This window comes from Pyrgilauda ruficollis, unplaced genomic scaffold (genome assembly GCF_017590135.1).
Source record: "Pyrgilauda ruficollis isolate IOZ18807 unplaced genomic scaffold, ASM1759013v1 scaffold70, whole genome shotgun sequence".
Lineage (NCBI taxonomy): Eukaryota > Metazoa > Chordata > Aves > Passeriformes > Passeridae > Pyrgilauda > Pyrgilauda ruficollis.
Window position 1 is genome coordinate 2,748,127 of NW_024528822.1, and position 24,642 is coordinate 2,772,768.

At 36.2% G+C, this 24,642-nt stretch overlaps 1 protein-coding gene across 3 annotated transcripts in view; it reads left to right on the top strand.

Moving 5' to 3' along the window:
* The window catches only part of SIPA1L2 (signal induced proliferation associated 1 like 2), a 126,495-nt gene that overhangs the window by 36,041 nt on the left and 65,812 nt on the right, over nt 1–24,642 (top strand). For all 3 annotated transcript variants that reach the window (XM_041485498.1, XM_041485499.1, XM_041485500.1), the window contains exon 3: nt 16,972–18,678. In XM_041485498.1, the coding sequence (XP_041341432.1) occupies nt 17,214–18,678 (1,465 nt within the window). In that variant the 5' untranslated portion in view covers nt 16,972–17,213. The remainder of the gene's footprint in view (nt 1–16,971; nt 18,679–24,642) is intronic.

Below are 24,642 nucleotides of genomic sequence, written 5' to 3' on the forward strand. Positions count from 1 at the left end.
GTGTCAACAGATGTTTCTCTAGGTTTAAATTACAGAATATTGTCAAATTACCTTGTTTCATAGCACTGGAAAGACAGAGGCTCTGGAAAAAGGCCTTAGTGGTATCCCATACCCTCTGTGAAGGCTAACTGTATGATGGATTGGAGGCAAGTTGTTGGGGTTTTTTGGGCACTTTTAGTTTGCATCACCCTATAAAAAATGTCTTTAAAAAAGCAGAACGGAAAAGTCTGCATGTGTTCTGTGGGTGAGTCTTTGTAGTATATCATTCATACTTGCTTTATTCTGTAACATGGTACTTTCTTTTTTCATTTGTTATAAAATCTGCTTATTAATTGAATCAGAAGACATCTGGTTTTGATACTGATTCATGTTTACAAAAATCTTTTGGTTGACCACATATGTGGTCTGTCAAGTAGTATTCATTCCTCCTCTGGAAGCAAACATTTCCAGTAAAGTGTCTCCTACATGTCCATTGCCCAGACTCAGGATCTGCTTCTGTTGTCTTGTCTATAGCTTTTAGATGTTGATTATAGCTAGAGCTGTGAAGATTTTTTAGTTTTCCCCTTATGTGAACAATTTAGTTTGTAAGTGTTTCTGTGTTTGGTGAGGGTGGAGGAGGCAAACTTTCCTCTAGATGCCTTCCCACTTCATAGTAGCCAGTTGCTTGGTAGTTTCAGTATTTCACTGGCACATTGGTTGCTGAGGTTCCATTTTGTAAATCCACTAAGATTTAATTTCCTTTCTGGTATTACATAGAGACATGAGAGCTTATTTCTTGCTGGAATCTAAATGATATTGCAACAAAACAGGAATGCATAGCTTAAAATATTGCTTAGAAGGCAAGCTGTATACTGAACAGACTGTACTCATTTTCTAATTAATAAAGTAACCTTTTTTCTAAAACCAAAAATCAAACAGCCCTCCCCCCAAAAAAGAAAACCAACCAACCCACAAACAAAAAGACCCAATACAAACCCCAACCCTAACAGGACCAAAACAAATAAAAATCAAATTTATATCCTTCTCTGAGTATTTCAGGGTAGAAGGATGTTTGCTGTGTTATACTGTATAGCACTATTAGATAATTCATTCTGTATTTGTAGTTTGGTTCTACAGTTTCCACAAAGCTGCTTTTCTCCAGTGGACTCAGAATTTTTATGTTAATGTGTACTCCTTCCCCAGTTACTTCACACTGTCACTGGGGTTCTGTAGAGTTCAATGGAAATAATGCTTGTCTTGTTTAGCTTAAGCACAATTTGCTACTATAGTAGTTTCACCCAACTTTTTTTTATGTGCAGAGCAGTTTGCTTCATGCATTGAATCCTGTCTCATTCAAAAGCAGTCATTGTGTGTGTAGGAACAATTAATTGTATATCAGTAAATTGAATTCAATTTTTGTGTTTGTTTAATAACATGCTTTTTTCTAACTCAGTTACAAATGTTGCTGATATCTGCTTGAAAAACTAGGTTTATTAAAATTTATTTAAAAATAAGAGGTTTGGCAAATACTCCTTAGACTTATAACTTGTTTGAAAACCAAATGAAAAAAGAGCTCTTACATTAAGGCTCTTTCTCCAGCCTTTGTTGGGGAAAATGTACTGACAAAGGATGAGGAAAAAGCTGAGGTACTCAATGCCTTCTTTACCTCAGTCTTTAATAGCAAGACCAGCTGTTCTTTGGGTACCCTGAAGAGCAGGGTGAATCTTGAACATGAATGAGGAACAGAATGAAGCTCCAGTAATCCAAGGGAAAATGGTTACACAGTTTTGCAGGAAGATGTGGCGAAATAATCTGGCATTTTCATTTTAGCTTCCAGATGAGTTCTGGAATTCATGGAGTACTTTGATCAAGAGCAGGAATTTGTTATCCTGGACACAAGTGTTTTTGGATTTTTTTCCCTCATACATGTTCCGTTTGTTTGAGTGATTTCATGGCTTTGATATGTATCTTTGAAGTTTTTAAGTAGCAACCTGTGTTTAAACTCAAATATTAATTTAACACTTTCAAGCAGCTTTAAGGAATTTATGAAGGTATTTAATCATCAGGATTTTTTAAAGCAAAGACTATATATTTCTGTTATTGTTCCTCTAAAAATAATAGCTGAAAAATATTATTAAAAATAATTCTAGTTTTAAAAAGTATTATATAGGACCACAAAGGCTACTGTATATTCTGTTTTCCTTTTTATGGTTTTGTCTTAGTTTATCTATACAAAAAATACATTATTTTTGGTCTTTAGGACCTTATTTGTTTACTTATTTTTGTAATTGACAGTGTTGATGACAGAGTATTCTCTGAAGGGCTTTGTTCATTGGAATCTTCTCTAGGCCATTGTTTGAATGAGATAATTTGCTGACTTTAAGAACATATTGAAGTACATATTTGTTTTGCCTTGGTTTTGACAGGAGGTGGAGGAATGGATTATCACCTAGGAGTAACACATGGTATTAACTGTTGAGTGTAGGTACAGACCCTTCTTATTCAGAGGAAAAGAAGCATTTAAATCGTCATACAGCATAGTGAACATTTAAAAAGAAATCCCATAGCTTTCCTAGTCTCCTGGGAAGGATAAAGGAAGTCGAGGTAACTGATACAAGTACTGTGTCTCAACTGACTGACTTGGATACAGAAAGATGTGTCCTGGGAGAAAAGAAAGGATTTATGAAACTTTAGAAGGATGCTAAGGTGAAGAACAAATATTGAAATAAAGGAAGTGACAGTAGAGGAGTAATAGTGATATCAGAGAGGAGAAAACATTCAGAGAGGGAATGAATAGTAAAATGGCAGAATTAAATAGAACCCAAAGTGAGTATTTCTAGATAAGGCTACAGCAAAGACATGCTTTTAGATTCAGATGAACTTAATTGCTGTGTTGGAAAGCTGGACTTTTGTCAGGCTAGTAAACCGTGGAAAGGACAAGGAAAAGGATATTTATAAAAGAGGAAGAAATGGGCTTGGATTAAGACAATGATATAGGAGGTTTCTTTTCCTTTCATGATGGTTTAGGAATCTGAACTTGCCAGGACCAAGCAGATCACTCCTTGATAAGGCACTATTTTGAACAAGAGTTTGTATTCGGGATGGTTTTAGCAGTCAGTGAGCAGAAACCACTTGTTTTGGATGGAAAACAGAAAGAAGATGGAGTGGAGCTTTTGACTGGTGATTAGCAAAGCTGCTGGATTTTGCCATCTCTGTAAGTGCCTACAAATTAAATAAATGGTTGATGAAAAACATTACCATCCCAACTTTGCCTAGCATCATAGTTTACCTGTTGGCCTCTTAGTTGGCATGTTTTCCTTCTGCCTAGCTGTGCCTGAGTAAGGGTTATCTGTGAGCACTCACATTCCAGACCAAAGGGTGTCATGAGCCTAACACATATTCACTTTTGTGGTTTGTGCTTCTTGAATGGAGGATGATAGAAATATGGATTGAGATGGATATTGCATGAATTGGGTATGATTTGGTGAATACATGGTGCCAGGTGTATGAAAATAGAGAAAAGAGGAAGTGAAGAAGCACGCTGGAGTAAATATGGATGGGAACCACATCATGAGAGGCAAAGAATTCCTGGTGCTATGCGCCAAACATGGCATGCAGATGTACACTATCCTTGAATGGAAAGAAAGGTATACCCATGCTATCTGTTTTTGAAATATAAATATGCATTAAAAAAACCCTTTCCAGTGAAATAGGGACAGCCTGGGTAATAATGCTATGTGCTGAAATAGCCATACATGAGATCTTAGCATAGGGTTTTTTTGCTCAAGACGTGGCTTTTTTTTTTTTTTTTTTTTATCGTCATGTGCATTTATTGAGTTTAGAAAAACTAGCTGGGCAGATTCTGGAATAATATTTAAAATCAGTCACATTATAAACTGCCCTAGGTAGGGATATTTTTCTTAAAGGATCATGCCTAATGTTGACATGAATGGCTGAGACTCTTTGTAAGCAATTCATAATTTGTTGACAAATATTCAGTCAGTTGTAAAGGTTATTTATGTTATAAAGAAAATAATATTTATTTGATAATGATCTCTATTTTGGGGAAAAATAATCTGTGGATTTTACTGGTAAGTAGTTGAGTGTGTATGGGGAAGGAGAGAGAATGCCATTCAGGTAGTTTATATGTCAAATGTGTAGGGTTTTTTGTAATGTAATATGGGCTTTCTAACAGTCAGAAACATGGCAATTGTGATTGTTCCTTTCTAAATTTGGATTTTGAAATAGATCTGTAGTTTCTATAATGCAAATATGCTTCAAAAATGAGGGAGATATGGCACTGACAGCAAGAAAAATCACAGTTCCAGAAATGTGTGGTCTGTATAAATGATATACAGTTTGTTGGCTGACCTGAAACTTTGTGCTAAATCAAAGCCAATAATGAAATTCAGAGGCAGATTTTTTACAATGCCTACACTGCATTACTATGCCTGTGTGTGAACACTTTGGATCAGTTAATTATACCCTCCTATTCGAACGCTTTCATTTACATAAGGAGCAGAACTTGATAAATCAAATATAAAATTCAGTGTCTGATTTATTGGATGGGGTGTTATGTAATCAGAATTTTAAAAGCAAAAGTTAAAACAAAATTGGCCCTATAAAAGCAAATCATTCCAGATGAATATGAATTTAAAACTAACATTCCCCATGCTTCCCAAAAGTGGACCACAGTTATGTTTTTCATGGTTCCAAATAGTGCTATTTCTTAGTGTGCTCAGAGATCTGTTTAAAGATAAATTACTGATTGTTGAACATGTCAGTAAGTCACCTTAAAGCAAGACTTCATGTTCAAACATTTTTGCCTTTTAGCTCTTTATCATAAAGCAGTAAAATTAGGAAGATGTCAGCATGCTTATGGCGGCTTGCAGCTAAGAATCAAGAAAGGCTTATAGATATTTTGTCCAATTTATCTCTAACATAAAGGAATGCAACTCTGAATCTGCATTCCTTAGCCCTCATCATGATGATGACTTTGTCTGGAAAATACATACAAGGTGTCTTCTTTCCAATCTAGAAAAAATGAGATCTTGCCTCTCTGACTCAGACTATTTGAAAGATGTTTCCACACCATATTTATGAAGACAGTTTGGGGTTTTTTTTCCTATTTAAAGTGAAAATATATAGCATATTTTCTCAGCAGGGCAACTTCAGAAAGTTCTCCAGAAAGTGCTTTAACTTTGTAAACTGAAGCAAATCTGTAGAGCAATGATAATGTCATCTTATTGTTTGGGGTGGGTTTGGTTATTTTTGTGTTTTGTTGTTTGTTATTTTTTTAATTTGAGGGGGAAGCAGAAGGAAGTGTTCCATAAAGCTGATATAAAGCTTTGACAAAATTATTTTCAATTATAGCCCTCTTTAGTCTCATGGAGAACAAATTTTTAGCTTAACAGCGATTTGTTTCTAGATGGATATCAAATGATCACTGAACAGATGGCAGTGACATTTTATTGCTATCAAGTTGTGCCAAATTTGAGTGGACTGATGAAAAATGAAGAACAATATTCTGCTAACAACCCCCTCACTCCAGCTACTGTTCTTCTGTTTATATCTGGAATTATGTAAAAAGATTCTGTTCATTGGGAAAAGAGCTGTTACTGTACAAAGCTGTGGAACCAACCAGCCTAGAGGGTGGCTGTCTCAGAGAGGCACTTGTTTGCCCAAGCTGAATTGTTCAGTGCCAGGTGGTCCAGTTCCAATTGCATGTGCTTGGAAATGTCATGTGGACACAAGTTACCAAGTTATTTGGTAAATGCCAAAATATTTAATGTATATTGTTAATATTATTAAGTCTGCTTTCCAAATTTGCAGTGTAAAATTAAGAAAAAAATATGTAGTAAGGCTGTATGAATCAAGTGTGTTATGGCCACCATAGATTTCAGTGTGTTTTCTTTCTACAGGGAACTCCTGCTCTTTTGTTTCTGAGAGGAAGAATAGAAAAAAGTGAAACCTCTGTTCCCAAAACATAAGTTTTAAAAAAAAGATCTTGATGCACAATGATGTGAAGAGACAGTTTAGAGTTCTACAGTGATGCAGATGTACCAGAGAAATTACTTGCTGACATTTGAAACTGCAGATCCTCAGTCAGCTTGAAGCTAAGGTTCCAAAAACTGGCCAGTAATATTATCAGCTTGCACTATCTCACAATTCCTGCCAGCTGATAAAGAATCAAGGTCAAACTAAACCAGTTTCCATAAGAAACAATGTCTCATGCTCACGTTTCCTTTTTTTTTTTTTAAACTTATTTTACTTTAATCAACAACTTCCTTCATTAATACTAAAAATAATTCAGAACTGTGGTATCAGAGCCACTCTACTGCCAAATACCATGACAGAAAACCTACTTCCTGTTTTACATTCTTGAAAACGTAAGCGAAATCTTAGCTTTGTTTCTCTTTTTTCCTTAGAATGTGCTTCTGTACTTCTTAGTGAACAGTTAAGACCTCTTTACTAGAACATTAGAATGTTTTGAGTTGTCACAAGCAGTGTTTCTCTGCTGTTATAGACAGTGGTTTTGTGTGCTTGTCGTTGCTGTCAACTTTTGCCATGGGAGTGGTTATTCAAATTGTCCTTTGCTTTAGAAGTGAAGTGGACTCAAAACACTTTTTTCCCCTCCAGAAATGAACTAACTTGAACTTCTAAAACTGTATTTATCCACTTTCTGATTTCCTCTTATCCCAGATGTTGCAATGTGTTAGAAAGACCAGTGTTAGCTGGTTGTGATCCTTTCTAATAGAAAGACTCCAATAGGAATTTAGGTCCTTTGGTAGACCTTAAGTATCATCGTAAGTGAATGATGAAACTTAAGTATCATCGTAAGTGTTACTACAGGAAAACTCAAGAAGAACGTGGACATATCTTTAATATTGGGGGTAAAATATGAGGACATATATAACCAAAATGTGTGTTTAGCAAAGTTTCTCAAATCTTACTTTAATCACTGCATTTTTTGCTCAAATTTCTATGTACAACAGGAAATTGGATAAAATAGTACAAGTAGCAAAATACTGTAATTTTCTAGGAACTGAGTATGAGTATCATATCCATATATTGCCTGGTACCAAAAGTTTTATACAGTTGATGGACATTTGAAAGGTTATTTGTAATATATATGTTTTTTACATATGGTTTAAATGCAAAAATCTGGTTATTTTGAGCCAGCAAGGTCTGCTGTGAGTAAGTATATGGAAACCTGCTTGATGACATACATACATTTCATGAACATGAGGAGAATGGCAGTTTAACCTTTTATCACTTACCATTCAGAGTCCTTTCATTTGATTCCCTTTTGGAATGCCGGCTCCCATTGGGCAATAGAAGTCTTACTGATGGTAGTGTGTCAAAGCAGAAGATTTTTGGAATGAAATAGTGAGTTTTCATGCGGTTGTGTGAATCCATGCACCATCTTTGACTGTCTAGTTCATCGACCGATGTACTGAATGTGTCCTTGCTTTAGGGAGGCTCTTCCTTTTTGTTTCAAAAAATTAGATTCCTTTAAAAGCTGCACCCATTGGAGTAAGTATTTCTGGTAGAAGTAGCATTAATGTTGTAAGTGGTTTGCTGTTTGGAGGTGTTTGGTGTTCTCTGGAGGTAAACCCCGTGTTTGGGTCTGTAAGGTCATACCATGGAATCCAAGTGAGTGCTTAGGTCTCACATCATCGATGTGAGCGTGGCAGGCTTGATCAGTGCTCCTGCCTGAACAGCATTTTTACTGTGAAATGCAGTTATAATGGAAATATGTAAAAGAACTTTCTTGTTCTGGCTAAAAATGGCTTTGTACATTTCAAAAGCTTTCTTGAGTAGTGTCAGCATCTGAAACCTCCTTCGTGGAATAGGCGGCCTCAGCTGTTTAATAGACGCATTGTTTTATCCTTTCACTGAGTGGATGAAAATGTTTTATTTTAGGCCTCACTGTACTAGACTTATGGAAAGTGGAATTGCCTCACAAATTTTTGTGACCTACTGACTCTGAAAAGCCAAAGCTTGCAATCTTGTTCTCTCTTTCTGAACAATATCTCCTTTTGCAGTACTAGACTCCTTGTTCAACTTCAGTGCAGCTTCTGAATCTGCTTCCAAATTTCTACCTCAGAATGTGAAACAACAGTCAAAATGTTAGCACATCTTTACTTTCCCATCAACTTCTAATTAAAACCCATTTCTTCAGATAGCTAAAGAGGTGCCAACTCCAGAATGCCTATTTTTTTCACAATAATCAAAAGCAATTGTATGCACTATGTGGGAGCTGACATACATATCCCAAAAGCTGTAGAAAAAACCAGTAGAAAATACAGTGCTAGTGCATTGTCAGAAATTTGAGCATATTTTTCAGTTAGAAATCTGTCTCCATTCATGAAGTCTTAAATTTTGAAGATTGATAACTGAGATAATGATGTTATTCAACTACTTCTAATTTTTCATTCCCATCATACCATCTGTAGCAATTTGTTATATATTGTAAGGAAAAAACTTCTTACAGTGTGACTTTTTTTTTATGAAATGGACATTTCTTAATATTAGTGGGTTGCTTCTTGTGGGTTTTTTCATCTAGTTTTCTCTCTGCCTGCTCTTAGGCAGAGTGCTTTTCAATTGGAATTTCAATTCTGTACACTGAGCTAGAATTAGAAGAAATAATTTCTGATGTGACTAATTAAGGGAAAATGTAGAATATGTTCTTTACTTTGTTTTAAAATAATGCAGTGCTCTTGCAATATGTTGCTGATTTGCTTTTTGTTTCTGCCAGTGTTCTATAAGAACTGCATAAAAGACAGCATTTGTAGTACTTGTAGATGTTTCTTAACAATTCGAAGGTAAAAAGTTTGTTTTGAAATGGAGCACATGTATGTTTCTTTCTCAACATACAATATGAACATGTTCCTTTCTCTAGACTCTTCTGCTAGTTGATTTATGGGTGCTGTATTCCTCTTTTGGTGTTGTTATCCAGATACACATTCAATTGGTTGTCCTTTTCTTTGTCTCTGAATAATGCAGACAGGCTGCACAAGTCCTGTCTTCATCTGTCCAAGCTTTGCCGCTGACAGTGACTTGGTCCACTTGTTGTTTACCACGTGGGTTATCGTGGTGTTTGGCATCCCGTACAGTGGATGTAGGAATGGTCCCTGCATTGTGGATTATACAATTTCAATGAGAATGCATACATTCATGCAGGAAGGGCCAATTAAATAATCTTCTGACAGCTGGACTTTCGACAATTTCTGAGCCTGTAGACAGTTATGTTTCCACTGAAGTTTCAGATGCTGTCCAGCTTGTTTGAGAAGACCACTTTTTTTGTTGCTTTTTAAGTGGAACTTGCTTCAATGCAGTGTTTCTGTATTATTACTGAAAATGAGTCATCCTTACCCTTTCAGAATAATTCATGCTTTGTCTAATGTGAACTCCCTTACTGAATCAGATCTAAGGCTGAGGAAAAGAACATGTAATGCGAACAGATTTTTGCTTCCTTCTTTCTGCGATCTTGAACTACACTGAATGTATAAAGTATTACGCAAAATTTATTTGTATTTATCTGCTGACTGCTATTTTTTGTGCGAATCCTGTTTATGACATATCTGTATCATTGTGTGTTGAAGACTCTTCATTTTCAAAGATGAAACTAGAATTAGAATTCTGCTTTACTAGTATTTTAAGGATAAATCTGTTTATGAGGAAATTGTAATTATTGTGAATTGTTGGAGGAACAGGCATAAGTATCTCTAAACTCTTTCAAGTAGGGAAGTGTCTTAGTATGTCAGACTGGATGATTCTATGTAAATTACATTCTAGATGTCTTTTTAGTCTCTCTGTAGAAACCAGATTATATAATACACAATAAGTTGTTTTCTTTTTTGTTATTCCTGCCCTTCGACATCTAGGTTCTTGAATGGAAAGAATGAAAGGAAACAGAGAGTTTAGAATATATGAGATTTTTTAAAAAATTTTCACTGATACCAGAATTTGACTGATAGGTCAAATAACTACTATTTGCATTTATTAAAGACTGTCAAAAATAATATCAGTTATTAATAATAATCTATGAGGAGTTTGGTGCATGTCCCCTCCCCCTGGAATAATAGGTGGTCAATTACATATATGTAAAAGATCTATGTATATATTTTCAACTTTTTCCTGGAAAAATTCTTTGGTCTAAGACTTCCTGTTAAAATGTTTCCTTTTTACTTCATTAATTATTTTTTGTTGTAGGCTTTACTGTATTTTAAGTTTCATAATTTCAGTTAAAAATAACTGAACTGAATTGGAAGAACGCAAATGAAATATTCTGTGTGTTTTTCAGTGGCAGTTTTGCTATAGTTTAAACTCTGCTACTTTACATGGTTCAACCTGAATAAGATTCAGCTTCAGTTCCAGTTTTGTAGTTGAGCTCTGCATTAGAGCTCTAAGAATAGGAGGATATCCAGCTGGTTCTGGAAATCAAATTAGCCTTAATGCATCTCTGTCTAATCTTGCATTAATGGAAAACCAGAATATTGGTACTAATATTCTAAGAAAATGCAGTGCTGAAACAGTCACAAATTTATCTACAAAAAATGTTTTCAGTAACAGAAGGTGATCTCTAACAAGGTTTAAAATAAATGACAATAAGGCTATGGTCAGTAACAGCTCAGTGTAAAACACTGATGTTCAGTGAGAGATAACCTAGGTTGCTTGATGAAAAACTTAAGCTGTGTTTTTTTAATTAAACAAAGCATGACTTGAGATAAAACATGTAGGACCATACATTCAGGAAAAGTAATAAAAGATAAGCTAAAGGGAAGCTGCTGGAACTTTGTGATACTTTGGAATCATGATTTACACCAAAGAAAGTGCATCTTTTGTAATGGCCTTTTTTGGTTTTTTTTTTTTCACTGCATGGATGCGCTATATTTAAAAATAACCAAACTGATGCATAGTATTGAGTTTTGTATTTAGCAGTTGGAAGGTGAGATTTATTAAAATATTTTCTCTGGAAACGCCAAGATGACAGATGGGGGATCTTGACCATAGAATGAACAAGTCCAGTGTTTTAAATGGCCTATATGCTATTACATCTTACACAATTATTTTTACAGATGGTCATGAGATTTTTCTCAGCCTGTTGGTGAAAGAGAACAGTTGCGGCTGGAGATGTCTCTCCCTTAAAAGTAAAATACCTTTCATTGAACAGCACTAAACAGATGTGTGGAATTCAAAGTTTTGTTGCATCTCTTTCTGAGTATTTATGTCCATCTGCCATTTTCTTTGTTGGAGGAGGAAACTATGTTTGAAGAACAGAGTATGTTTTTTTATTTTTATTCATTTTTTACCCAAAATCTTGTACCAGTCCAAAATTAGTGCAATTCCACTGTTTTGCTAAGAAAAGTGAGGGTCTTACACCGACACTGAGAATTATGTGGGCTGTTGTCACTCTTAGCTATAGCTCCTTCCCTGCTTCCCACTCCCCATGATTGTTTGTGAATACATTTTTGTAACGATGTTATTTCAACGAAAGTTTTTTTCAGTTTTCTACTCTGAAATTTCACTCACACAGAGTATAAATGTAAAGAAATGCAGCATAGCTAAGGAAGTGTGCAAGAAATATTCGCTACAGAGCAGCTCATCTATATTTCCATTTGTCAGATGGAGGCCTTCCCATCGTTCTTCTGCCTCTTTTCCATGTCTGCATATTAATAAAGTATCTGAAATATGCATAGCTGAAATAACCATTTATACTGTAGTAGTTATAGCTTTAGTTGTAAATTTGATGTACAATAATTTGAACCATTTTTTTTTTCATGAGCTCTGCTCATAATTTGATCATTGTATTATTTCCAATCCATTTTCCACAGCTGCAATCTGAATAAGTGGCTCAATTATAGTTTAGCGTTATTCTTTAATATTCACTGAGCCCTATGGAAAACTTTGAAAGAAATAGTCTATTTAAAGACAATTATGCTTAAATATCATCGTTTTCTAAAGACATTTGCATGAAAAAAGGCAAAAACGTGAAGAACTAATTTTTCTTTTTCATACTACTATCTGCAGTAATGTCTCCTGTGTGACATCATAATCAACTGTCATGTGATATGATATCACAGTTTAGTGCGATCTGAATCCTCTGAATTGAACACACAACTAATATTACTTGAAAACCAGACATAGCTGTCGCTTTGCTTCTGAAAATTGGATAGATCTTTTAGGAACTATTAAGAATATTAAGGAAATAATTAAGAAATAGATGCTGTTAACAGATACATTAAAATACGTAAATCTAAGAATACTTGCTAACGTAGTCTGTTATTAAAAAAAATAAATGTGGAACTTGAATTTAAAAAGTATCTCCTATTATTTTGTAATTTTTCAAAAATTACTTATTTTTTTCAGTGATGGTCTTAGTTTTGTGACAGATCTTTGTGACAGATCTTGTGACAGATTTGTTCAGTGAGTTATCTGTTCTAGAACTTGTGAAAATACAGGCAGCTTAGAAACCATGTTCATTTGTCCCTTGCACTCTTCTTTTTCACTGCACTTGAAAGCATGTGCGGAATTTTCTTGCAAACTTCAGATTCCCATGAAGTGGGAATTGTGTAGCTGCTGCTCTGCTGTAGTGGCCAAATACATAACACTACTGCACCACTCCGTGTTTCTCTGAAGACTGGAAACTAACTGGAGGGAGACACAGAAAATGCTGTGTAGAACCAATTGAATGCAAATTAAATGCCAGGTCTTCAGCTTTTGGCATATTATTACTGCCTGTTCTCCTGTTTTATCAAATTGCACTTCCCATTTTTTTTTAAGATTAGTAGAGCTTGAGAGTCATGGTGTATAGAATTGTCATCTTGATAAATAGTAGAGATTAATGCTTTCATCCAAATTATGCATTCTTTTTTAGGATGATAGCATTACATAATAATAGGGGCAGATTTCCAAAGTCTTGATCAACAAAATGATCACAGAAAGACTTGTTAAATAATTCATTTCCATCTATCAAGGCTGACATGAGGCAGCGTTACCAAACAACCTCCTTTTGACAGGATAGTCCAATAGCACAGTCCTCATTCATTGCTCCGCTACTGGCACAGGAACATTTGTGGGCATGTATCCAGGTCCCCAGGAAACTTGGAATCGTTCCATGTTAAAGAACTGTAACTGTAGCTAACAAACCAGCTGCTGTACTGAGCTCAGAAGGAAGTCTTTGTAGCTGTGTGGAAGGAACTTAAGTTATTTGCATAACATCCAGCAGTCTTAGTGGGAAGGGTTGGCAGGAGCACAACAGCAGGGTAGGCATCCAGCTTTTCTTTTTTGACCTTATCTGTCACTGATTCCATTCCTCAATGCTAGGGTGAGATGAAAAGAGAGGGAAGTGAAGAACTGGACCAAAAGACCTGTACAGGTCTGAAGAGAAGAGTACTCATGAGCACATTGACATCGTTCTTTGTGGAAGTAATAGTTTATTAAATTCAACAACAACAAAAAAAAATAGGTTTACAATAAATAGTATCAACATCAGTGCAATATTTGTGAGTTGGTAAATTATTACTGTGGAGAGAGAAAATCCTTAACAACAGATAACATGAGACTATAGTGCTATCCATCAGCATAAGTCAGCTGTCAGCCAGAACATGCTGCTGTACTGAGTTATAGGAATTTATGGAAAGGGTCAGTCATGTTAAAACTGGCAAACTTTTTTTTCAGTTAGGCCAATTTCAGATTAAGAAAAAAAAATTAACAATATATCTTAAATATATTGCATCATTTCTTCAAGCATTACTATTTCCAATAAAATATGAATCTGCATTTCCAAACAGGCATTTCTTTAGTCTTCTGTCACACCAGCTTTGCACTGTAAAGAAAATGAATTCTCTGTTAAAGTACTGTCTTTTGCAATGTACCTCTGTTAAAATACTCAGGCCATACTTCATCAAGTATTTAAGCTACCACCACCACCACCACCAGAGAAAAAACTAAAAAAAGTCTTGCTTTCCTGTGGCCTTCAGGCTCTCTGCTGCCTTTCACAAATGCAGATGTTTGTGAGGCCAAACAGTAAATCACATTGTGGATTTGGATTGAAAATAAGTGGGCTGGTAGTGTCCATCTATTGCTCTTTCCTTCTCATCCCCACCACCTCATCTCCAGTTTCAATTCAATTCATCCTTCATTATGCTCCTGGTCCAATTCACTACTTTTGCAAATGCTTGTGATAGCAAATGCTACAAATGCTTATGATAAAAAAATGCTACAATGCAAATGCTTACGATAGAAAAAAGGCTAACACAAGAGAAGAAAAGAATGGAATTTTTGCAATATAGCCTTTTCTTACCTTATATGTATTTTTCCTATTTTTCAGAGACTTTTTTTTTTATTTTAAAATGCATAAACTAATGACTTCTATGAATGGTTTCTATGTAGAAAAGGGCAAGGAGGCTAGAAGATGTAATTCACCATCGTTTCCAAGAAAATTGTATTAATCTTTAATAAGAAGTTAAATATCTTTCCCAGTGTGTGAAATTAAACTTACTGTGTGTTCTCACTCTTCTATATTCTGGCAGAAACAGAAAATATGATTCTGGAATAGTTTAGTTTTCCTTCAGAATTTTTATTTAGCAAAGGTTTCTTCCACTTCTATGATGGTATAAAGAACAGTCTAAGAAATTATTAAAAAGCTGTCAGCTGTTCATGTTAATTTGCAAGGAACTGTCTTCTATTTTAACTTTGCAGTATTACTTGTTCTCCAAAAATGTTGAGCGTATTGACATATCTGAGGGCAGTCCTGCAAAGAACTCTTTGGGTTATTGGTGAAGGAAAAGCTGGGCATGACCCAGCAGTGTGTTCTTGCAGCTCAGAAAGCCAGACACATCCTGGACTTATCCAAAGCAGCAGATGAAGGAGGGGATTCTGCCCCTCTGCTCTGCTCTGGTGAGACCCCGCCTGGAACCCTGCATCCAGCTCTGGGGTACCCAGCACAGGAAGGATATCAACCTGTTGGAGTGAGTCCAGAGGAGGCCGTGGAGATGATCAGGGGAGTGGAACATCTCTTGTGAGGAAAGGCTGTGAGGGAGTTGGGGTTGTTCAGCATGGAGAAGAGATGGCTCCAAGGAAGCCTAATTCTGGCTTTCCAGTACCTAAAAAGGGTCTACAAGAGAGCTGGAAAGGGACTTCTACAGGGCATGTAGTGACTAGGTGGGGATTAACTGTCTTAAACTGAAAGAAATCAGATATTAGGAAGAAATTCTTCATTATGAGGGTGGTGAGGCACTGCAACAGGTTGTCCAGAATGGGATCGCCTATCTCTGGAAGTGTTCAAGGCCAGGTTGGATTGGACTCTGAGCAACCTGGTCTAGTGGAAAGTGTCCCTGTACATGCCAGGGGAATTGGGACTAGATGATCTTTAAGTTCCCTTGTAACCCAAACCATTCTACGATTCTTTGACCAATATTTTTCTTTTTGTATAGTATTTTCATAAGTCATGTTTAAAAATCCTAGTTGCTGCTTTTCAAGTGCTATTCATCTGAATATGTCAGTTGTTTAAATAATCTTTTGGATTTCTGTAAGGAACCCATTTAATTGTCTTTATTGGCCAGCAAAGAATTTCTTTGGAGTGAAAGTAAGCTGCAGAGATACATGTTATTGAAATTGTCAGCAATTTTTACTACTGGTCACATAGAAACCATAGCCATTATGAGAGTGCTCAAGTCTAACTTGTGTTGGTTACCTCATTACTGCAGAAGTCTTCTAAAGTTTACTGTATCAAACACAATTTCAGTTGATTTCTGACAAGAAGAAAAAATAAGGTGTCACATTTTCATTTATATTGCTCCTTTGTCCCTCATGTCATCCTTCCTCCCCATTCTCAAGGAATTTTTATCACGTTAAATACAGGAAAAAACCACTCATCTTCTGAACTCCTCTTACTACCTCATCTTGTAATTGAAATCAAGGGAGAATTCATATTCCAAGCTAGTTTAACCTGACTTCTTTTTAGTTTCTGGTAAATGCATAGTGTCCTTATTTGTAGCATCTTAAAAGATTGTTATGTTGGCATTTTTGTTCAAGGAATAAAATATGAAGAAGTAGACAGCATTCTGTCTTCTCTTGTTTTAATCTGCTTTTATGCAATGGATTAATGGACGGACTCAGCCTGCAAATGAATCTTCACAGCACGAGTCATGGTCACTCTTAAGACTATTGAAGAGTATTTTTATATCCTAACAGTTCCAATTTTGTAATCAAATTGAGGCTTATCAATAGGGCTACTATCTTTTCTTATTTACAGAAGAAAACAGACATGTTCTTTATCACAATAACAGAGTTAACAGTCTGGGTTTCCAACCAGAGGAATATAATATAACAGAAACAACTGCAACTGCTTTACACAGCTAAATAATAGTTTGCACTCCAAAGAAAGGAACGTAAGTAAACCTCCCTTTGGGAAGAGAGAAGGGGAAGGAAACAAAATACATTAATTCACTGAATTAATCATAGTGGAACAATTGCTTATCTTTAAATGTTCTTTTAAATGAGGCAAAACACGTCTCTCTCTATAAGGTCCTATCTGCTCCATGTATTTTACTTACATTTTCTATCAGTCTTGCCCCGTCACTCCTGTGTGCATTAACCATTTTCCAGAAAGCTTGGAAAAGAGTGTCTTAGATGTTATTTAAACAAACCCCAGTGATTAGATGGAGAGTAGGCATCTGAGCTGCTGTCAGCATTGCAGGGAATGCAGAGAGAATTGTCCGTGGCTATTCTGCTTGTGCAGGGGGAGCCCATGAGAGATGCAGGTTCAAGCTGGTCACATCCTGTGGAATCACATGAAAAACTGGAATTGTTAAATTTGCTGGGTTTTAAGGAGTCCAAGGGTAGAAAATTATACAAAGCAAGTCACTTTACATCCAACCAGTTTCATGAGGTGTTGTGTAATTGCAAGCAACAGTGGAAACTTACTGTTATTGAGTATAAACATTTTAACACTTTTTTTTTTATTCTTTTCCTTATGAACAGATTTAAGAAATTTGTCTGGATTAATACTGAACTGAATGCATCTGAACTGAAGGAAATGTTTTGAGATTGCTCTCCTGATATAAATTGTACAAAAATGGTACACTGAGGTCTCTGCCTGCACCTGTGGGAAGACTGTAACAGTATTTTTATATCACAGTTTATTGGTCCATAAAAGAGGATGTAATAACAAATGTAACAGTAAATTTATGCAATAGTAGTGGTTCCCCTCCCACTGACTGGACATGAGTGATCAAAGGTCTTTGCAAGAAGATAAGCACAAGGTTAGCAGAACTTCCTCCAAGTTCAGGGAGCCTTCAAGAAGCATGCAATCTGATGATTATTTCGCTAGAAAACTTAAAGCCTTGAACGGTAGCATGGGTCCTCCTGTTTCTTCAAATGCCTCCAGCAAAGCTGAAAATAATCAAACAAATGGTACACCAGCCGTGCCTAAAATGGGTGTTCGAGCAAGGGTATCTGAATGGCCTCCTAAAAAGGATTGCTCTAAGGAGCTGAGTAAAGCTGCTTGGGAAAACAGACCTCCAGCCAGTTATGAAGGTGTTGGATCAGTACTTCCAAATGGACAAAACGACCAAAGTGATGAACAGCAAGAAGAGCTAGAACTGGAATTTACAGAGGGAAAATATTCAATTGGAGATCTTTTTGTTCATTCACCTCAAAGAGGTCTTCATCCCATAAGGCAAAGAAGCAACAGTGATGTGACAATAAGTGATATTGATGCTGAAGATGTGTTAGACCAAAATGCTGTTAACCCAAATACTGGAGCAGCTCTTCACAGAGAATATGGCAGTACTTCTTCAATTGATAGACAAGGCTTGTCTGGAGAAAATTTTTTTGCAATGCTGAGAGGATATAGAGTGGAAAATTTTGAACATAAAACCCTTGCTCCTTTTGGATTTTCTGAGTTTTTCCACTGTGATCCAACAGTTTCTCCAAGTCTACATGCTGCTGCACAGATTTCCAGGGGAGAATTTGTCAGGATTTCTGGGTTGGATTATATGGATAGTGCCCTACTTATTGGTCGAGAAAGGGAAAAATCTTTCAAGAGGAGACTTAAATCAGAAGCAGTAGAAACATCTCTGTTTAGAAAATTGCGAACAGTTAAAAGTGAGCATGAAACTTTTAAGTTTTCATCAGACCTGGATGATAGACTTGACAGAAATGTTCGTTCTTGGAACTGTCAGAAATGTTTTGCACATTATGATGTTCAGAGCGTTTTGTTTAACATAAATGAAGCAATGGCTACCAGAGTAAATGTAGGAAAAAGAAAAAATATCACCACTGGGGCCTCAGCTGCGTCGCAAACTCAGATGCCAGCAGGCCAGACTGGAAACTGTGAATCTCCTTTGGGAAGCAAAGAGGACCTCAATTCGAAAGAGAATTTAGATGCTGATGAGGGCGATGGCAAAAGCAATGATCTAGTGTTGAGTTGCCCTTACTTCAGGAATGAAACTGGTGGGGAAGGAGATAGACGGATTGCGCTTTCTAGGGCAAATTCAGCATCTTTTTCTTCAGGTGAAAGTTGTTCTTTTGAGTCCTCTCTGAGTTCCCATTGCACAAATGCTGGTGTTTCAGTTCTGGAAGTGCCAAGAGAAAACCAATCTATTCACAGAGAGAAAGTGAAGCGTTACATCATAGAACACATTGATCTTGGAGCATATTATTACCGCAAGTTCTTCTATGGAAAAGGTAAATTTTTGTAATGCAACTGTTCAGATTTAAATTTAGTAAAGATTATAATTTGTTTTCCTTCTTCTCTATAGAGAGACCTAAGTATTCCAGAGAATCCTGAAACTCTTTATTGAAATTAAGCCTATTATTTTTGCTCCAACAGGGCAAAGCAGTGGTTTATGTATGGTTATGCAATAACTGTGTGAGTTCATTAAGTGATTTAATGAAAGGTCGTATAAAATAGCATGTAAGTTAACTTCTCCAGCCCAAACTTTCTTGATAAGTCGGAGGAAAATATGTCATTTATATCCAGTAAATGCATTGGAAATACTGATACTCAGAGTGGAAATAATTATTTCCTAAAAGGTGACTCCAAAAGAGAAAATTTTATTATTGAGGCTTCTGACGCTCTTCTAGATTCAACTGTCTTCACATGTGTCTTGAGGCCTTTCATACTGTATGCACATGTACATACTCTTTAAATAGAGAGCTTCTGCTGTTACTTAGTTTTTCAGAAATACCTTCAAAATACCTGTCTCTGTCCTTTCTGTATTATGAATTACAGCTAGATCTTCTTGCTTTTATTAAAAGTCTGCTTCTGTTTTTAAAAACTGTTACAGCCTGATTCTTCTTGTTCTTCTTGAAATCATACTTCCTCTACTTTGTAACTATATTTGAACATCAGGAAATCAGCACTGTACTGTTACTCCCTCCCCCTGTAACTCTTTAAAAGGGACTCAAAAGAGGATCCAGTACAGTGCCGGTCACAATACAATAGAAACTGAAAACATATTAGATGCAACAAACTATTTAAAAGGATAGGAATAGAAGAATGTGGATCTGTGATGGAAGAGGAAGAAGGAGACCCACAGCTAAGCAAGGAATGGGCAGCAAATTCCCAGGTTCAAAATGGATTCCAAGCTAGACAGGTTGTAAATTATATAAAAAGTGTTGAGGGAGTCAGAGTGTAAGAGAATGAAGTGAAACTTTTGACAAAAGGGTGGCACATTTTTTGAGGGGCAGAGGGAAGAAAAGATGGCATTCACAAAAATGAAAGGAAGACTGTCAGCAGAAAAAGGTGGTGGCAGGATGAGCAGGGGGGAAGGGGGAGACAAAATTAAGCCAGATGAAAGAGGACTTGTTTGTGAAGTGCTTTTATCTTGGTTGAGTTACAAGTGCTGAAGTGTGGAACACTTCTGTGAAGAAAAATCTTGTCAGAGAAATTATAAAAAGAAAATGCAGATGCATACTCAAAGCCACTTTAAATACTATATGATAAACAAACCTAATGACCTTTCTGGAAAATTGATGTGAATGTAATTAGTTTTTATTAACTTCTGTTTTGAAATAGTATCAGAGTTTCTCAGAATTTTGTCCCACATAGTATCACACTGGGAAACTTTAATTGTTACTAATTGTTCTCTAGGCAGAGTTCTTCAAAAGTGAATGTGGTATGATTCATTTAATATCCAGTAATGAATTGTTACCTTCTCACCTTTACAATGATATGAAAGCCATGGCCTGTTGTGCATTATCTTTTTATAGAGCTGTAACAGAGGCTAAATGAGAGAAATCTATATTGAATGGCTTTTACGATGCAACAAGTCAGGGTGAACAAGCTGATGAAACTAAAATCTTAATTTTTAGTCTGCTATCTTAAGGGATCAAGCACGTAGGGAATCACCACATTAATTCCAATTGAATACAGTTCTTACCCAAGCAAAACTTACTGTGGACAGAGGAAATAATCCACACATTTTGCATTGGGCACCAAGATGTCTTGCTGCTGGCCTGAACTTCCATATTGAAAAGAAAATTGACATTTGTGTTCATACTGGGTCTGCGTGATGCTCTTCCATGACATTGAGTTGTCCTAGCTAATTTTTAGATTTAGTTGTGCAGTTTAATTTTATCAAAATCATTGTGGTAGGATGAAACAACAATTGAGCAAACAATAGTTACTTTTACATACTATCACTGATTTCTGTTGCTTTGAGGAAAAAATATATGAAAAAGAAATAGCTTTCTGAACATTTCATTTTGTTAACAGTTTTATAATTGGCACTTGTCAGCATACCAGTTTTATTTCTGTTTTAAGATGCATGGAAGAAACACCCTGGCATGTGTAGCACTAATTATTCCATTCCCTTTCAAGAAATGTGAGATTTGGGATTCAGTGTTTTCTGAAACGAGTTGTAGTTTTATACTGCATATTTATAAGCTTTGTAACTATTGTTAAAATCAAATCCATTGCAACTGATATAAAATATGTTATATTTTATATCAGTTGCAATGATATAAATGTCTTCTCAGAATATGTCTTCTCAGTTTTCAGTTGAGAATTGTAAAAGCTAGAGTATATTATTTTATCTCATTGTTTTGATTATCATTGATTTGTCCATTTCCCCTTGTGCAATTATCCTCATAATTCCTGAAGACTTGTTTATTATTACCATGTTTTTTATTTGAGGGATGCTTGCAACCATTTAATGTTACTGACACTATCTGCTGATATGGGATTGAAAAAATGTCCTAAAACAGGCTTAGCAAGCTATTGGTATTAACTCAGTTTTGTACAATTAAGACTTTTGTGTTAGGAGAAAAATTGACAACTATTCCTCAAAGTGAAAAAGTCAAAAATGACAAATATTTTAGCATCTCTCTAGATCTCAGCTAGAAAATAGCACTTATTTTATTCTTTTGTCCCCAGCTGGTTCTTTTAAGCCAACATAAACACATATAAATGAGTTTAATGAGTTTGTACTTTTTGAAATTAAAAAAAGAAGATGCCTTGAATTAAAAATGTTTTCCCCAAATCCCGGAATATCAGTAGCCATGCTATTCAATTTACTTCAGCTTCCTTACTTTTCTTTTCCAGTTTATCTGTTTTATTTTAATATAAATAGTGTGTTTGGGTTTGTGTATTTTATGTTGTACAAGAAATTCATAGGTATCTGCACACACTTGTATTTTTCTGCTCAGTAATACTGCAACCAAGAAATCTAGCAACTGTGTAATACCCTTTTCTGGATTTACATCAAAATGGAAAGCTCTAGACTTCTAACTGAGGAGTTTACCTTATGTCAAAGCCTGAATTATGCAGCTGAGGGGAGCTTTTATGTTATTGGAAGTGTTTGATGTCTGAACTTCTCTTTTTCTCTCCCTCACTCTGTGTAAAGTCCTGTTCCATTTAACAAAATTGCCCATTTAGACTCAAAGTTTTAATTCAACACCGGGATGTCCATAAGGTACATTATTTATCCATGCAGGTAGAATTCTCGGACTGGGAAAGGAATGTAGTTGGAGAGCATGAGCAGATAATTTAATGCTTGCGCCTCTTTGATTCCAGGTGTTCCTTCCAAAAAAAGTTGTAATGTGCTGATGCTCATTTTCCTTCCACTAGGAGATGGATTGCAACCACCTACATACTTCATAGATAGATTTTTGAAAGACTACTGGAAACCTAATTTAAACTTGATTTGAGAAATACGACTGTCCTTTATGTAGAGATGATTTCACTCTTTGCATTAATTCTGAGAGTATGGATAACTTCTTAGTGAAAGACATTTTGGAAAAAAACTTCTTTACACATTTCTATACATTATTTTTAAAAAAGTACCAAACTAGCTCAAAAATGCTAGCAAAATGTTTTGGTGGTTTTTTTTTTTTTAGGTTTTTTTTTTGGGGGGGGTCTTTTTTTTTTTTTGTTTGTTTGTTTTTTGGTTTTTTTTGGTTTTTTTTTTTTTTTTTTTTTTAAATGCAGACAATCTTTAAGGAGAAATTATTCAATTAGTTGTTATTTAAAATATGGGATTATAGCATAAATTGGGTTGGAAGACATTTCTGCAGGCCATCCAGTCTAATTCCCTCTTTAAAGTCTTATTCCCTTTAAATGTAGGTGCTGAATAGGTTGCTCAAAACCTGTTTCCCTTTAACTGTGGCTTTAGGTTTTTTGCAGTATCTAAGGATGGAGACTTCACAATCTCTCTTGGAGACCTGTTTGCATTGTGTTCCCCCCACTCAGAGGCTGCATGTTGTGATGGTTGCATCTTGTTCTTTTACTTTGTACCTTGTACAAGAGTCTGTTTCTCCTTTCTCTACAACCTCCCATCAGTTTGTGGGATCCAGCAGTTATTTCCCCTGTTAATCTGCTCTTCTTCAGCTGCACAAGCCCCTTTCTTTTAGCCTTTCCTCATCTGTTATATTCTCCAGCCCTCTAATTGTCTTTATAGTTCTCTGTTGGCCTTGTCCCACTCTGTCCAAAACTGGACACTGCTTCTCATGTGCCCTCAAAAGTGCCAAAGAGAAAGGCATAATGTTGTCCTGAGCTGCTGCAATGCTCTTGCCCAGAGTGTGTTTGCTCTCCATCTCTGGTCTTGCTGGCTGCTGCAGCCTGTGCTCAAAGGGTCCCTAGCCCTCTTGCACAGAGAGGCTCCTGAGGCAGTGGGTTCCCAGCCTGTTGTATGAGCTTGTTCTGTTCTACATGCATTTCTGTGTTGGTCTTCATAAGACTTTTTCAGTCCATTTTCTTGGATTGTCAAAATGAGAGTTTGTTTTAAAGTGTCAGGTTGAAAACTTCAAGTGGGTTAAGAGTTGGTTCACATGCAGCTCAGCAGTAGCTGCTTCCAGGGAAAGAGGAGAGTGGGAAGTGAAGCACAGACACCCTACAGCTGTAGGACTCTACCTGTGTGGCTTTGCCTTTGGTTGTTTTTGTTAGAACTGCAAGGATTATGCATTTCCATGTCTGCTCTGTGCACATAATCCTGATTTGTTAAAAGCCTGCTGGTTATTCCCTTTCATCTGTTGCACCCACCTGCAGTGCTAACCCCCAGTACATGAACTCTTCTTTCTTTTAGAGCTTGGTCAGGGACAGCAACTTTTTGAGGATGAACTCCATTCCATCATTTAGATAATATTGAACCCTATTAAACAATAACACCTCTGCCATCTAATTCTGATAAACATTTTAGTAACTGGCCGCTAATTGCAATTTGTATTACTGATCACGGTCCTTTAAGGTCAACTGTCCAGCTGGTTTCTGCCCACCTTATAATTTGCATGTCCAAACCATGTCTTTTCAGTTTTGCTACACAGATACACTGTGGGAGACTGTGTGAAAAGCATTGCTAAAGCACAAGTGGGTGACATTCAATGCTCCTTCCTCATCCATAAAGCCAGTCACATCACTGCAGAAAACAACTGGATTGGTCATGCATGATTTGCATTCTTTAAATCTATGCAGGCTGTTTCCAAGTATCTTTTTGTCCTTCATGTGCCTGGAAAAGTCTTCCATGAGAATTTGTTCCTTAATCTCCCTGGGAACTAAAATTTGTCGTGGCTGTTCCATGGCTTCCCAGACCCTCTTGCCCTTTTTTAAAGGTGGCTGTAACTACTCACTATTACCTTTCAAAGGTGGTGAGGAGGAGCCTCAGCACAAGTCCTGACTGGTCACATGGATTTGAGTGTGTCTGGTCTCCTTAAATGGTCTCTAATGTGATCTTTCTCTACAGCTCATAGTGCTTTACTCTCCCAGACTGGACCAGTTGCCTCAAGGATGAATTTAACTATTCATCAAACACTGAAGAGTTACTAGACTCAGTTTTCCCTTGTTGAGAATGAGTTGCTGCTTGAAATGTAAAGTTGTAAATAAGTCTTATTTGTTTGAAGACTCTTAGCTTTTATTCAAGATTATATGTAGATACAGTTTCTCCAAACTAGTTTCCTGCAGCATGAAATAAAAAGATTCATTATGTAGTAAAAAAGGGAAAAAATATTTTATAGTAGCAGCAGTTGCAGTAATTTGATATGAGTGACCATTTTGCTCATCAAAATTAGCATTTGTGATTTATGCACTTATTGTACAGTTCAGAAGATCACTAGATCACAAGTATTCACAGACCTCATAGTCAATTAAAAGTTATCTCTTTTTCTTGCTGCAGAATTTTTTTTTTGAGTTATGATGAAAATTTTCTAGGGGATTCA